At 41.4% G+C, this 17260-nt stretch overlaps 1 protein-coding gene across 10 annotated transcripts in view; it reads right to left on the reverse strand.

Annotated features, from left to right (window-relative positions):
• Positions 1-17260, reverse strand: part of Znf827 (zinc finger protein 827) — a 167012-nt gene that overhangs the window by 90582 nt on the left and 59170 nt on the right. For all 10 annotated transcript variants that reach the window (XR_002390576.2, XM_087193346.1, XM_004868913.4 and 7 more), the window contains one exon: positions 13081-13314. Coding sequence is in view for 9 of the 10 variants with exons in the window: in XM_087193346.1 (XP_087049472.1) it covers positions 13081-13314 (234 nt within the window). In the remaining variant the exon portion in view is untranslated. The remainder of the gene's footprint in view (positions 1-13080; positions 13315-17260) is intronic.

Raw genomic sequence — 17260 nt, forward strand, 5'->3', positions numbered from 1 at the left:
ACAAGGCCTTGCTTTTGATAGGCATGGTCTCTTAGTACCATGCCTGAAGAGGGAGTTGTTGGACTACAGGGCAGGACCTCCTGATGATGGGTAATGTTCCCTCTGGGCTCTCAATTTCCCATACTTCTCAGAGATGTGGTGTGCATGGATATCCTCATCCTGTATTTTGGCTGTGTTTCAATCTTCTTTCCCAAATGCCTTTTAAATCAAACCTACTTGCAAACAGTGAGTCATTTTAATTCTCCTTCCTCTCTCTGGCTCCTGTGCCCTCTCTGGTGCAGGTGCTGAAGAGCAGGGACCAGTCTACCAGATGGAAATGGGGAGAGGTGACCCTTCAAAGGGGTAACTGGGCCTAATAGTCAAATACTTGCAGTTACACACAGGATTTTCACTTCAGCTGTGGGAGTCTCCAGGAAAGCTGAGTGTCAGGCAGGCGGGAAGAGGTTTCTCACAGGAACAAGGCTTTGAGGAGACACTATTTGAAATATAATGAGAATGAGGTAAACAGGTGAGGAGGGCTGGGGTGCAGCTCAGTTGTAGAGTGCACACCCAGCATACGTTAGGGCCAGGGTTCTGATACAGGGACCACCACAGGGACAGAGGACCACAGAGACCACCATAAGGACAAAAGACAAACTCATGGGCCTATAACCTGTTACTCATTAAAAGATAGGGACTTTCAGGAGATTTTTGCTAAAACAATGACTCTTCACTTGGACATACAGATGCCAATAGTTAACTATAAGTGGAACAAAGCTTGACTTTCATTTCATAAAATTCTAGGCTAAATCTTTCAGTTTTTCATATAGGCATGTTAGTCATTTAGGGAATGTCTGCCTGAAAGTTGGCAAAATAATGTTTCTTAGCCCTAAATTTACCTACCCTGTCTCATCGCCCTTCAAGACTGAGAACACCTATGTCCAGAAGCCTCCATTCCCTAAACTTGAGGTCACCTTGGATTCCAGGAGAGCCTCACAGGACAGAGACTGCCCCAGATCATAAGGATTTCTCTCTTGGGAACCGAATTGCTCCTGGAATCATGAGGATTTCTCCAAAGCTATGAAACCAGGGCTAAGATAATGACTGAGGAGACCTCAGCCCACCAGGGCACCCCGTAAAACTGGTCCCCATTCTTTTGCCAATGGGCTAGTCTGACCTTTATCAGAGTGTGTTCTCTTCAGCTCTACTGAAGCTGGAGTCCTTTTGTTATCTCCTCTCACCTTCCAGTGAAAGCTTTTCCCCTGTAAATTCATACCGTCACTTTAGTTTTAATTTCCAGGATCACCAAAGCAAGGACCCATGCTAGCTGGTGACAGTTTGATCCTCAGCATTGCAAAGAAGAAATAAAATTAAACCAGAACAGGGTGCAAAATGCAGTGGGGCTTGGAGGAGGGATTGAAAGGAGACAGCTGACTGTCCTGAATAAAATATTCTCTTAATCCTCAGTTTTCATTTCCCACAATTTTTTAGAAAGACATACTAAAAAAGGCATTATGTACATTACCCCATATGTTGGCTAAATCAACATATTTGAATGCACAGAAAGAGGTCAGATGATTTTGTTATCAAATCAGCCTCACAAACCCTTGCAATTTTACCCCTAGTCCTCGCTAGTCCTTGGCTCTGCTGAGGGTCTCTCCCTTTTGAGTAGACAGGCTATTGTCCCATGTATGTGGTCCACAGGAAGCCTTGGAAGGCTGTCCTCATGAATCCTTTCTACCAGAATAGCAGTTTCTGGCAGGCAAAACAAGGGAAGTATGTATATATGTTTAAGGAGTGGGTAGGTTTATGGAGATATGGATGGTAGCAGTGGGAAGGAAAGAAACAAGTTCATAATTGATTATGAACCACCTGATTTTGTACTTAAGCTAAACTGGAATGTGACCTGCATATATTCTATCACCTCCCCCTCTTCACCAGCTGTGGAGATGAGCCATACACGCATATGGCAAGCCGCAGGAAACCAGGAAATGTGCTTGAATCCAGCTGCTATCCCATATTTAGAAACAAGGAAGTAAATCAACTCACGGCACAAACTCAGGATGGTTTAACTGTGGGGAAAACATACATGGGTGGAGTAAATAGCAGAAATATTAGGGAGGAAAACTCTGAGAGATCCCTTGAGAAGCAGCACCTCAGGTCCTCACACTTTGATCAAGGGAAAACACCACTTTTAAATCATTTGTCTTCCTATAACGAAAGCCATCAAGAGAAGTATTCTCTTTAGGAAGGTTTTCCATACTTGGGCTAATACGGATGCTCTCCTGCACAACGGTCCCATCGTTTCTCAGTCTAAGATTCATACGTCGGGGCAGTTCCCACACACTACTCAGTAGGGCTCCTCCCCAGGGGGTGACTCAGCCAGTTGGCAGTGGACAGGCTACTTAGCAATGAGGATTCCCTGCTCCAGAGGTGAATCTATGATAGCAGCATGTACCCAGATGGGCATGGTACCCTGGGGTTTAATTATGCATGCTAATCTTCCCCTTCTTTGACACGAGTAAGTTAAAGGTAAAAGGTTAATATGGTGATGAAAAGAAAAACCACTGCAGAACGAGAATATTCTAGTTATCACGTTGAGTTAAATAATGGTCCTGCTCATCCTCACAAGGCCATAACTGGGGTCATACATAGCCAAAAAGGCTGGGCGCAGGGAGGAGGAGGGAAGGGGGAGCCAGGAAACTAGAACAGGTAAGGTTCACGGCTTCTACCTGGGAGGGAAATTTGTCCTCAGAACACTGGTTACTCAAATTTGTGCAGTCCCACTGCAACCGGATGCCTTGGAAAATACGAGGCTGCTTCTTAGAGTTTTGATATCAAATAGTTTGCTAACAGCTCATTTGTAAACTGTGCCATAGTTTGTTGGAGATAAGATAATGTCTATAAGTCACTTATAACAGAAAGAGAAAACAATACAGGAATATGGAGGTGGGCAAGTATGTCAACCTGCAAACGCATCTCCTAGGTGTCATTCTGAATTCTACAGGAGGATCTGGAGCCCCTCCACCCCACCCTACTCCATCTCCCCGGCCCTGGCTCTCCTACAGCCCCTGTCTCTGCTGTGTCTAGAGGCCACCCTACCCCAGCAGCCAGGCAGCCAAACAGAAAAGGCGTCTATAATGAGGGCACAGCCTATGAAATTCCTTGTAGCGTTCCTGCCTGGTTTCTGGGAATATCAGCCAATACAAATTTTCGTGGCTTTATTAACATATGCAGCTATGCAATAGGGAAGTGATAATAAAACAAGAGTCCTTTTGAGTCTGGTCATCTTTAGTCCCAGGCCTCTGTGTGGGAGGTGGACGAAGCCTGTTAAGAAAGCATAAAGGGTGGCCTGTCAGGAAAGGGGGAAAAGGAGGTGCAGAGGTGCTGGCCCCCAGGGTGTGAGCTCCATCAGCTCCCATTAGTGTGGGGAAGGTAACAGTCATTCAGGTGAAAGGGTTTCTGGGTTTGTAAATTGTATGTAGAATAGTGTTACTGGTCAAAGCCTGAGGGTGAGCTGGCCTGTTAGAAGCAAGTTTGCACTTCTTTTGGGGAGAGGCCAGTCTTCCAGAGCTGCCTACAGCTTCTTTCTCCTCGACTGCTTAAGTGGACAGAATAATAATAATACCACCGCAAAACCTCTAAGATCAAAAGGTCTAGACCTTTAAAAAAGAAATCTTTACACACAGAAACAGGTCCAATTTTTATGTAATTAAACTGATCTAGTTCTTCTTTGGATGAAATTCTGGTACTCCAACTATTTCCATTTCTACTTTTTCAAGTGTTTAAAAAAGTCTAATTCTTTATTTAGATTTAACAGCTCCAAGTTCAGTGTTTTCTGTGTATATATGTATGCACATGTGTGTATACAGATATATAGGAAGAGAATGGCTCAGAATATATACAACAATGAGGAAAGTGATCAGCCATTGGTCATAAGTCCACTGGTGGTCACATTCATTACAAATCATTTGCAAAGTTGGCATGCAAGAATTCTTGGCCATCCCCTGAAGTGCAAAATGCTATAATAAATATAAAAATCAGAGGGTCATCTCCATTATGAAAGTATTATTTAATAAACTATGTTTCATGGACTTACTATCTATGAAAATTAAATACCACTGTGCTATATATATATAATTAAAGACAGGTTTTTCTTTTAATGTTAAACAAGTCTATACTTTCACTTAAATTTTAGAATCATGAAAAATGTGATGAGTGCTCATAAGCAGCAAAAGAGAAATAAATTGAACTATATCTACAGGATAAAACTTTTGTGCTGCAAATACTACCAAGAAAGTGAAAAAACAAACAGCAAAAGAGAGAAAATGCTTGCCACTCATATATATCTAATAAGGAATTCTGTCCACAATGCGTAAGGAAGTTTTGCAACTCAAGAATAAAAAGACAAGTAAAGAGACAAGTAAACCAATTAAAAACTGGAAAAAGAACTTGCATAGATACTCCTTCAAAGAAATACACAAATGGTCAATGAGCATGGAAAAGTATGTTAAACATCATTAGTCACCAGAAAAATACAAATCAAAATCACAGTAAAACACTAGCTCATGCCTCTATGATGGTTATAATCCCAAAGACAGCAATAAGTCATATTTAGGATAGAGAAACTGAAACCCACATACATCATTAGAGGGGATGTAAATGGTGCAGCTGCTATGGAAAAACCAGTTGGCAGTTCCTCAAAATATAAAACAGAGTTACCACTTGACTCAGCAATTCCATCCCTAGTATATGCCTAAGAAAAATTAAAACATAAATTCACACAAAAACTTGTACATGAATGTTCACAGTAGCAAGAGCTGGGAAATAAACCAAATGCCACCCTTAATAGATGAATGGATAAGGAAAATATAGTATAACCATACAATGAAATAAAAAGGAATAAAGGGGTAATACAAGTTACAAAGTACATGAACCTTGGAAACATGCTAAACGAAATGAAAGAAACCAGACCAAAAAGTACCACAGATTGTGTAAGCATCATTCATTTGAAATGTCTAGAATAGGGAAATCTATTGAAACAAGACGGTAGATTTGTGGTTTTTCTGAGGTCAAGGTGGTGCTGGTAATGGGGGTGGAGAGCAACTGCTAACAGGTATGGAGTTTCTTTTGGGGGCACTGAAAAATACTCTGATGTTAAATTCGGTGATAGTTACACAATTCTGAATATACTAAAAAATTGAACTGCATACATTAAATGAGTAAATTTCATGGTATGTAAATTGTATTTCAATAGAGATGTTTTAAAAGTGGGAGGTGCTTTTAAAACACAGTTTGGAAATCCTCTCTAAAATATAATCTAAAGTAAAATAAAGCTTTACTTGGGTGCTGAATTTAGTAGGTTTCTCCAAGTGTTGAAGAAAAGCTAAAATGAAGAAAAATGGTTTTCAATTTCAGTCTGATTAGACAACGCCACTTTGTTATCGTTATTTTGTCAAAATGTTTAGTACCAAGCAGAGCATGGTGGCACATGGCAACACTCTAGGAGGCTGTGGTAGAAGGACCTCAACTTTGCGCCCAGCCTGGGAAACTTAGCATGATCCTGCCTCAAAAAAACAAAAACAAAACAAAACAAAAAGGGGGGTGGGTGCTGGGATATAGTTCAGTGCAAAAGCCCTGGGTTCAATCCCCAGTATGCCCCTGCCCAAAGAATAAGAATTTTCAGTTACCACATATTTGATAATGTAATAAATAAAAGATAAATGAACAAAATACCTTTCTACTTGTAATTCTAAATTACTCCTTAACTTTTTACATACATTTGTTAACAGGTCTACTTGGTCACTTTAGGAGTAAGGTAAGGGCTGCTTTCAGCATGGTGTAAGTAAGCAGAGTCACCAGGAACTGGGTAAAACTAGTCCTAACCGCTTCTCCACTTAAATGTGTAACTTGTAAGTCTAATGAAGGCACATTGTGTGATGTCATGAACATGGAACTAAAGCACATTTTCCACCCTTACAAATTATTATTGAAGACCTCCTGTGCTAGAGTTTGGATCTGAAATGCCCCTCAAAGGCCTATGATGCCCCAGGAGGGCTGTCATTGGGAAGTGGTGGAACTTCTAAGAGGTAGGGCCTAGTGGAAGGGCCTCAAGTTGCTTGTGCCCTCACAGGGGATTAAGGAACCTTAGGCCCTTTCTTTTTCTCTTTTCTGTTCCCTGATCTTGAGGGAAGATGTTTTGCTCTGCCACCTGCTCCTGCCATGATGTGCTGCCTCACCACAGGCCCAAAGTGATGGGGCCAACTCATCATGGACTCGAACCTCCAAAACTGTGAGCCACAATAAATCCTTTCTCTGCATAAGTTGATTATCTCAAGTATTTGTTATAGTGATGGAAAGCTTCACTAACACATCTTGCTGAAAAGGTTTGCTCGAATACAATATTCAAGGAGGAATAACAAATGGAACAGTCACTAGCTGCTGCCTGAGAAATGACTTAGCTACAATCTTTACCTCAAAAAATTCTTTAGAATAGTGAAGTCTCCAACATAGTCTTTGATTATGTTTGTGGAGGAGGAGGGCAGGACAGGTTCATTTCTTAAAAGAATGCCAACATTGCCAGGAATGAATGATCCTAAAATTTAACAGCAAAAAATGTTTGGAAAAAAAAGTACTATTATCTGAGGCTCACAACCAACCCTTGATTTATTAGGTATATGTGCTCTCCTAAAAAAAAGGTTCCCAGATACCATCATTTCGTAATAAAGTAAAAAGACTCTCCATTGAAGAGATGGTTCTTTTTCAAAAGGAAAAGGGACATTTAATAGAGCTTTGTTTTGTGTCAGCTTCAACCTAAAGCATTCTTTTCAGTTGGACAATTTCTTCAGCTGGACTTATTTCTCTAGCAATTTCCTCGGCAGAGTGCTTTGAAAGCCTTAGCTGTCAGAATCACTGGGAGAGCTTGTCAAACGGCCCCGCCCCAATCAAGTTTCAGCTAGATCTAGAGGAGCGCTCAAGAATGTGCATTTCTGACTCTGCCCTCTCCTCCAACCCCAGGACGATTCTACGGGTCAGGGACACAGGTTGAGAAGCACTGTCTTGGCAATTTGGAGAACTGGGCTGGCTACGCCACATCCTGCTTGGGGAGGTTTTTAACTGAGATTCTCCTAGAAAGGAAAAGGAAAACTGTACCCAAAGGCCTCAATACAGTGCTGAAATGGCAGCACTGATCATCAGCGGTTCCTTGATCTTTTGCGGTTTATACAGACTGTTACATCTTGTTGTTTCTTATCAGCCCCCCACTGCCCCCTCATTCATTTCTGAGCATTCTTCTCCCTCCCAGGGCGGGTAACAAGACGGAAGCTATGTCTTCCCACCATGCCCTGGTCCCTAGATATAGAAGTTTCCCCTGGAGCTGAGGCAATCAGCTGCAATTTGGAATCGGGACTAAGAAATTTCTGTCTGGCTGCTCTTTTGAGTAGGAGGTAACTTCAGAAGCTGTTGACAATGACTACTTTCCACCACGTGAACCTAACAGAAGTACAGTAGGAGGAAACAGGGGGATGAGGGCTTTCTGAGTTCCATGTGGCCTCCCCGGACCCAGCCTCAGTGGAGGATTCAGGCCCTGATGCATCCCTACCCCATAGGAGTCACAAGTCAATCCCACCTCTATGCTTTCTATTAAGTTCTCCTTTCTTGCCTAAAAGGCCCACAGGATTTCTGATGGTTCTAACCACAAGCACTCTAATTAAAAATGTTCATGAAGTCAATCTTTGGGTCCTTTTCCTTTCTACTTCAGCTCACCTCACGGATGAAATTCACCTTAAAATTTCATCCTAGGAGTGTTTAGCTGTATATTAGTCATTTTTTAGCTCCCAGTTTTGGAGATTTGAGGACATGGTGCCAGCACTGTCTTGGCTCTGGAGAGGACTTTAAGGGAAATGGTATCATGGGCAGAGTGCATGCAAGACAGAGATCTCATGGTGAGACAGGAAGCCAGACAGAGACTGGGGAACGGCCAGGCTTGCTCTCTTAGAACAATTTCTCACGACAGCTAACCTGTGTCCCTTGAGAACCGTTTCAATCCCTTCCAAAAGTACACCCCTAATGACCTACATACTCCTGGTAGGCTCCTCCCCTTAGAGGTCTCACTACTTCTAACAATGTCACAGTGAGGGCCAAACTTCCAACACTGTGGGGGACACACTCAATCCATCTTCAAACCACAGCAACCCGCTTCTAAATACTACAGCTCAGAGCAGAAGTTCTAGCTTATTTAGGCAATACCCTCAACTCCATACTGCTATCCATTTCAGACCCAGGGCCTGCATGGATTACTAGACAGAGGCAAATATAATTTACATTCTTTTCCAGGACTAGGCAGAGATAAATGAATATAAACCAGAATTGAATATAAATCCAGTTGGTGAGTACAGAAATAAGAAAACCAATAAACCTGTTTCACATTAATGTGAAATAAGAAGTTTTATTTCCCATGTTAGAGAAATTTAAATGTGTAATTTTTCATTAATGTTTCTGAATAGCTCCAACTTTCCAGGTACTTACTTTTGTGGAATTTTTATTCTTCACAAAATTAAATTAAATTCTTTTAATTTTAAAAATTGATATATAAAAACATAAAATTATACATATGGAAGTGGTACCATGTAAGATATGCATGCACTGCATAATGTTTAAAATCAGGTTAAATATATTGATTTAACCAAACACTTAACATTTCTTTATGGTGAAAATGTTCGAACTCCTTTCTGCTAGCATTCTGAAATGTACAGCACGTTACTGTTAGCTAGAGTCACTGTACCATACAACAGCACACTGGAACTTCTTATTCCTGTCTGACTCTAACTTAATATTCACTGATCAGCCTCTCCCCAGCCCTCCCTCCACTCCACTCTCCTCAGGCTCTGGCAGCCACCACTCTACTGTGAAATTCAGTGAGAGTGGAATCCTTATTTTCTTACTGGTCATTTCTTTGTCTCCAGGAACCTCCCTTCACCACTTACCAGTCCAATTATTTAAATACAGGATGACTAAAAACTGCATATTTTTAATTAATTTTATAAAATAATATAATAGGGGGCCGGGGATTTAGCTCAGTGGTTCCTCCACCTGCCTCACAAGCGCAAGGTCCCGAGTTCGATCCCTGCTACCAAAAATAAAAGAACAACAAAAAACCCAGGAAATATCAAAATGACAACTTTATCAAATTTATTCAATACAAGCATCAACTGGTTGAAATGACACCTGCCCGAGCAACACCTGGGATAGTCACTGTGTAAACAAACGTGCTGCCCGAGTGATACACAGGGTAAACTGTTAGAGCACAAGAGACACAAATTGTGTAAAACATGTCACTCTGGGCATTAATCACGACTCGCTAACACTACTCCATAATCTGCAAGGTGACCAGATGTTGCAAAGCCATAGTTTAAAAGCATCCTTAATAACTCACACTGCCTAAACTCTGAGATTTTGAACTCTTTAAGTGAAGACTTCTGGGAATTATCTTTGGCAACTGCGTGCTTAGCAGGGAAGTCTGATGATCTTGGCTGCCTTGTATCACCCAACAACAGGTAGTCACAGGCCTCCAGTGCTGTCCTCACAGTGGGTTGCTGTCTTTATGGTAATCAACTTCTGGGCCCAGATGTCAGGCTCTCAACTTCCCAATTAACAACCGGAAACGGACTTGAGCCACAGGAAGGAAAAAAGCTCATATTTTCCCAAACATACAGTTATGAAAAATTTAGCCAAGTCTCCAACTCATCTCCATTTTCCTTGGAGAACGTAAATGCCAAATTGGAAACAATGCACCCACAGTGATATCCCCACGGAGGAAGGTTTACATATGATATTTGACTAGGCCACGTGCCAAGCTTCCATCTTTACAGAGTTAATATAAATTAATTTAAAACTGGAAATGAAGCTGCCAAAATTGTGGACTAGTTTCCTCTTCTTAGTTCACTAAAAAGACTGAAAGGGTTTAAACTATAGGTCACAGCTTCTAATCTCAGTAAGAGTAAAGGAAAACCCCTTGTTTCTACATTTTAGCTGGTCTTTGGGTCAAAACTGAAAGAGAGGAAAGTGTGTCTCATACATTATAATAATAGCAACTCATGGGACATATTGTATTTGCCCTTTATCTGGGGTTTCACTTTCCATGGTTTCAGTTACCATTAGTCAACTGCACTCCAAAGATACAAGTGAAAAATTCTAGAAATAAACAATTTATAAAGTTTTAAATAACTTCTAATGCAATATGTCATTATTCTATTTTATTAGTTGTTGCTAGTCTCTTTAATTTATAAATTTAACTTTATCACAGGTAAGGAGGTACAGGAAAAGGCACACACAGGGTTTGGTACTATCTAGAGTTTCAGGCCTTCTCTGTGGGTCTGGGACTGCCTCTCCCTTGCACAAGAAGGGACTGCTGTCCTTTTCTCACCCAGGTATCCTTGACAAAAGGGTTTTCCCCAGAGTAGCAGAAGACTAGAAATGAAAATGATAAGATGGGAAGCAGTGAGGATACCCATTTACAAGAATGTCTATGACCTGGCTTTGGGGATATCAGCCAAGGTGAATTTGAGGCAGCCCTGAGAAACAGCCTGGAAGCTTTGGGAAGTGAGTTACTGCCTTGTCTATTCACCGACAGGAATGGTCATAAGAAAGACAAGTCCTTCACTTGATGTCTTTTAGGGCATGAACAGTGATACTTAAAATTACAACTAGCTGGGGATTTAGCTCAGTGGTCACCTGCCTTGAAAGCACGAGGTCTCGAGTACGATTCCCAGTAACAAAAAAATAATAATAATAAAATAAAATTACAGCTTGAAGACAGACAACATGAGATATATATATGCATTTATATTATATATATTACAATATATTTAACCTAAAGTCTTCCTCTTGTAAGAGCATTGATTTCTCAGTGATTAGAAACTGTCACTTTAAAGGAAAAAAGACTGGAAATTTTAACATCCACAAAAAGGGTGACCTCTCCTTACTTTATAGCTTAGGAATGCAAAGACATTAGTTTTTAAACCATATGACTATTTCTAGGACTAACTTAGAAAGTTCTTCATCACTTACCCGACCCCAATGTGCTAGGGTACTGCAGTACTAAGTTCCAAGTGAAAATCACTCGAACAGATTCTGCTCCCCTTCCCTGTACCTCTGTCGAGGAGACCACAGCATTTGCAGGGTAGGGATTATGCTATTTCTTTGACCTGTGTCTATTCCTTAGAACACTGGGGAATTTTTTCAGAATTAAAGAAAAATGGTCATTAGTCTTTGTGCTTTTATTTCTACCTCATGAAGCAGAGGCAGATGCCCTGTGGAAATAGGACCACACCATCCAGTCAACTACTGTTGAACACTACAGCACACAAACTCAACAAAGTCAACATACACATCTATGAAGGCCACCGCTCCTGCCCACAAACATCATTAAATCTTCATGGCTGCTTAACTGTATTCTATTAGAGGGATCGCATTATTATTAGAAAATGATTTCATATTTCTGTATCTCAAATAACATCATGCAAAAGGTTTAAGATAAAATATTTTCCTTCAAGGACATCTTTCTTGAAATCTCATTTTTACATATTATCCCAGCCTCCTGTGCCCATAACACTGGCTGCAGAGAAAACTCTGAAATAGAATACTATACACTAGACTCTTACCATCTGGAGCGGGACAGGAGTCACTGTGGGGTGAAGGCTCAAGTCACTGTAAGGTGAAAGCTTATGCTACTGTAGAACAATCAGAGCTGGATGACCTCTTTGTATTGAGCAAAATATCAAGAGGAATTACTCTATGTCACTGAAGTATTTTGACACGGGAGGGACGGGTGAAGTATACCAAACTGAGCTGGCCTGTACATCACTGTTTAAAACTTTCAGCTTTCAGCAGTCAGTAGGATCTTGCTAGACCTTCCAGCTGGGTAGGAGGAGCTGAACCCTCACTGGCAAGTTTAGGAAAATGGGGTTACAACAAGAATATAATGACTCTATCATGCTTTATCTCTAACAAATCACGTTCCCCTGAAGTTCCAGTGTGCTTTGAATGAACATCAAAGATGGGAATTCTTAACCCCACCAACTGGCAAATGCAGGAATTTCAACTGTTCTGATATAATGACTCTAAGTAAATCACTATTAATTTCTTACTTTCCAACCTACCAGTCAACCAGAAATGCAGTCAGAATTGCTGATGAAATCACAGATCACAGAGGAGTCTCACTAATGCATTTTCTGCTTTCATCCTCCAAGCACAGCAAGTTCCAAACTAAAAACAGCTTTTGATTCATATTAGCATTTTAAATACAGTTTCTAAAAATTACCTTTAGGAGGCAGTGAACTAAGGGTGCGATATGACTTGACAAGTATTATTATCGACACAGTTTTTCTTTCTATGTTCTGAAAGTCATACCCTGGCATTTAAAAGACACTATATTTTTTATCTGTTGCAGAGGGAATGGGACAGATAGACTGGGTGGCAAGAAATCCAAAATGCATGAGTTTCATTTTTCCTATACTTAATAGGTTGAGATTACAGTTAGATTCTAATAAAATTACTCATTCATCTTAAGAACAGGTTAATTATTGTAATATTCCATTAGGAAATTCTCTATCCTTATAATCTCTTATTGCTACTCTATTGATAATTACTTCAAGTGCCATCTCATCTGCTTATCAAGTTAAGAAAAATATTTTTAATGGTCCTTAAAGAATACAGTATAAATACACATGAAAAAAACGCAAGGTCTTCTATTAGACAAGAAAAGATATTTTGATCAATTAGCAGAAGAAGTGCTGCGAAGGTCATTAGAACCCATTTAAAATTATTTCCTGTAGCATCTTGGAAACCAGCAGTGGTTTCCAACCATTGGCAGTAATACTCAGAAAAGAAAGCTGGATTTAATTAGCGATAGGTATACACCTGATAGAAATAAACACACATGCAACACAAGCATTTAAGCCAATTAATCTGACCATTCCTCGAATTTACCACGATAATATAATATTGTCATCATCAAGTTCATTACAACCCTTGCAGGAAGCTGTTCAGTTGGCTCACAGGTGAAATGATCAGAATGTGAATATTTCAGAATACATCTGGTACCTGAGAGTTTCATGAGAAGTTCAGATGCAGCTTTGACTGACATGTCCCGCCTTAGCACATTCCCCTTCCCTTCCTGGGACTTCAATGTGTCCTCAGAGATACTCGGTGCTGCCACTTCAGATTCTGGGCTGAACACATAGCTGGACCGAGGCAAGGTAGTGCTTAGGGCCTCCTCTTCCTTGGGCTCCTCTTTCACTTTAAAATTAAGATTCATGGGCTCCTTCTGATTTGCAGCTGTCAAAAGAAAAAAATGGACTATATAAACATATATCAAAGGCCACGCCCCTCTAAGCTACCCCCATACTTCATGAAGTATGGAACACACAGTCACCTTGTGCTAATAGCCTGAGTGACATCAACCTGGCCCAAAGTGGCTGAGCCCTGAGCACAAAAATACAGTGCATTCCATGAGCCTCTGATTCTGAAGGCTTCAGTCTTTTGAACCTAGAATATTTAAGAAGTGCTGCCTCTACAGAGTGAGCATATTTTCTTTGGTTTCCTGAAATGTCCTCTTTCCTGTGTCTGCTGCTGCCTCCCTGACCTATTAGCACTCTCTCTGCCTAATCCTATCATAGAATAATGCTTTCAGGCAATTATTCTACCATCAAGTATTGAATAAAAACAAGTCAGAGGCAATACCCAAAGGCAAAAGCTGGGTTGGTGGTAAATTAAGGATGGAGAATTTGCCAGTGAGAAACGCTCAAGACTAGAGAGACACCACTCTCACCTTATTATAAATGGGCACTACTGACCCCAGCCCAGCAGGGCATGAACTTGCCATTGTGCACTGCATCGGTAGCCCAAGCCATTTCCACATCCCAGCTGGGCTGCTTTAAAGGAAAACAATTTGTTTTACATTTTGGAATGATTTTTAGATTTACTGAGAAGTTTCAGGGTTCCCACGTAGCCTTCACCCAGCATTCTCTGAGGTTAACAACTTATGTAACCACTGCGCATTTGCTAGAGAAAACTAAGAAATTCACACTGCTATGATCTAAACTCCAGGTTTTATTCAGGTTTCACCAGCTTTTCCACTACTGTCCTTTTTCCGTTTTTAGCATGGTTGGCTGGTGTGGAGCGTGTGGTCAGGGCAGAGCTCACCGGCTGGCTGTGGGAAGGCTACTGTGGCTCGGCCGCACTACGCCAGGCCTTCCCTACTATGCCACACACTACATGGGAACAACCAGGAGGAAGAGACCAGCTCCCTCTTTTTGCCTACTTCACCATCACAGGCTGCTGGCTCCCCTTCAAGGGACCATGCTGTAGGAACTGTAAATGGGCTATACTGGACATATTTGTCTTTGGAGAAAGAGGATCTCATCCAATACACAACTCTCAGTACTGCTTCTTACAGTGAGCTTTTAGTCCATTCCATTTTGACAAACAAAAAGCTGAAAATGAGTCCCCAAAGCAAATACCTCTCACTCCTGGCCAATTCACAGGTACACAGTCCTTTGTATTCCATCTGCCCCTCTAAGAATGGACATTTTGGAATCACAAGTCCACGCAGGCCAGCATGTTTAGAAACTAGATGCCAGAGGGCTAAAATAAAATGTGTAAATTTTACTACCAAACAGAAGCAGAGCTGGGATTAGAACCTAAGTCCATTAGACACCCACCCTGTGTTCCTCACCTGCCTCCACCACACCCCTGCCCACTGTGTTGTAACCAAACTCAAATAAAACTTCACCATCAAGTCTGCTTGTATCCACCTGCCCAATAAAGTCTACCCTGACCATCCTGCTCAAAATTACAACCTCCACACCTGTTGTACTCCCAGTTTCTCTAAAATCCTCATCATCTATTAACATAGTGCTATGGGCAGCATTGTGCTCCTGTCCCTCAAATTCATATGTTGAAGCCCCACCGTGGTCACTTTCTTGTCACTGGAGCACAATATACACTGCGACGTAAAGGAGGAGAGGTTAATTTGGCTCACGTTTCAGAAGTTCTACATGTACAGCAGGCTTACACACAGAAGCAGTATGGCAGAAGAGGCTGGGCGGAGGAAAGCTGCCCTCAGCACGGCAGACAGGAAGCAAAGCATCGAGATAGGAGTGGGAAGGGAGATACATATAACCTTCTAGGTCACATCCACAGTGTACACATCAACATTTTCCCTGCCGACCAGGCCCCGCATCCTAACGGGTACTCAGTGATATACCACCACAAAATCCAATCATCTTCCATCAGCCCTGCCTATATCACATGAAGGACATCTAGATATAAACTATAACGGGACCTAAGCTGCCAATAGGAACATATTTGAGTTAGGGTCTTTAAAGAAGTGATTACTGTTTCATGCGGCCATGAGCGTGGGGCCTAAGCCAGTGTGACTGCTTCCTGGTAAGAAGAGAGAGAGGCAGCAGCATAGTTACACACAGAGGTCAACTGAGGATGTGTGAGGAAATAGCTTCTGCAACCCAGGAAAGGAGGTCTCTGGAGAAACCAAACCTGCTGACAACTTGATCTTTGGTTTCCAGCCTCCAAAAGTGTGAGGAATAAATTTCTGTTGTTTAAGACATCAGTGAACAATATTTTATGGCAGCCTTAGTTGACTTACTGTAACATTTCTTCAATTTATTATGCTAGTCGTTTACAGTCTGTTCTCTCAACTCCTAGGTCAGCTTCAAGAAGGCACTCAGTGCTGGCGGACCATGTAGAGCTTTCAGTGATACAAACTGCCTGCGGCAGCACATGTGCCATAGGTTTGCCATGACTGAAGGCACTGGTTTTAATCCTGATGTATATTAAGTGAATAAAACAGTGCCTTGGACATAAGGGTGCAATATGTAATTGCTGAATAAATAAAATGTGTTGGTTCCATCTGATGACATTCCAACATTACCAGAGATTAGCAGATACTAAGAACTCTACAATATGCCACCAAAACAATCATAAGTACTATCCCTGGACCTCACTGTTACACTGAGGATAAAATCTTTAAGAAGAGTTTAAAAGCGCTGTCATAGCTCTGGTTTATACCTAGATGTCCTCCTAAAGCCTCATGAGATCAAAGTTGGGGCCTTTGGAAGGTGTGACTGGATTATGGGGCTGAGAGCAGACTTGTTAGGAGGTGGGGCCACAGTGGGCGTGACCCAGAAAGTTTTATCTCCCTTCCAGGCTCCTCCCTTGACTTGCTGCTTCCCTACCTCCATGACATGAACACCTTTCCCTCTGCCATGCCCCTGTGCCATGCTGCACGCTGCCTTGGAGCCAGCAGACTATGGACCGGAGCCTCTACAATCTGTGAGCCAAATAAACCTCTCCTCTTTTAAGTTGCAGGTATCAGGTATTGTGTCTTAGTGACAAGGAAGGTGACGAAGCCACCTAGACTTACTAGCCACTACAGCCATATTGAGACGTCTTTGGACAGTCACTTGGACTCTAGCTTAATTACTAAAGGGGGAACCCAGAAAATTTCAAGGAAACTGCTTAAAATCTACCCCTTTGGGATAATGTCACTGAAATCTAAACCAAAGGGAATATGATAGTCTCCAAAGCAATGACATGCTTGATAAGGGCAGTTGCTCCTACGAGTACTCTGTTCACCTAGTACACGTCTCTTCTTTACAATTACCAACCGTTTCCCAGGGGTGTGGAGGGTTCTAGTGCTGGTGCTGTGGCATCCTAAAGCTTGTCCTCTCCCTATGCTTTTCTTCTAGACCTTCGTAAAATCCTTTTCCAAGAACATCCTAGTTAGACACAGCACAGTAATCAGTGTGTGTTTGTTATGTCTGTGACTCTGATGCTTTAGGAAAGAATAATCTAAACTGAATGGTTATGCATTTCAAAAATGCTTGTGCTGTATCTTTTATTTAAAAACATTTTAACTTTCTACAATGAGGCTGAGAAGAGATAAAATATTGAGGCTCTACAAACCAATCTCAACTTCTATAGACAGCAACCACTAAGTGGATACTCTCTGAACATGTGAGTGGCTTCTAGAGCACTAGTAAGAATACATGCTACATGACATTTAGAGGGAAAAAAAGATATTTAGTATTGTTAACACACCCTAGATTTAAGACTTCAAGAAGACACTTAACATAAACAATCAGCAAGCTACCTGCTGCTGGATGATAAACTTGCAAGGTTTAAACATACCTGGTTTTCATTCTATGTCAAGAATGCCATAAAACTGCACTGTGATGAGGACATGTAAATACAGCTAATGATA

The sequence above is a fragment of the Heterocephalus glaber genome, unplaced genomic scaffold (genome assembly GCF_053883595.1).
Source record: "Heterocephalus glaber isolate CG9 unplaced genomic scaffold, H.glaber_assembly_v1.0 deba00001587, whole genome shotgun sequence".
Classification (NCBI taxonomy): Eukaryota; Metazoa; Chordata; class Mammalia; order Rodentia; family Bathyergidae; genus Heterocephalus; species Heterocephalus glaber.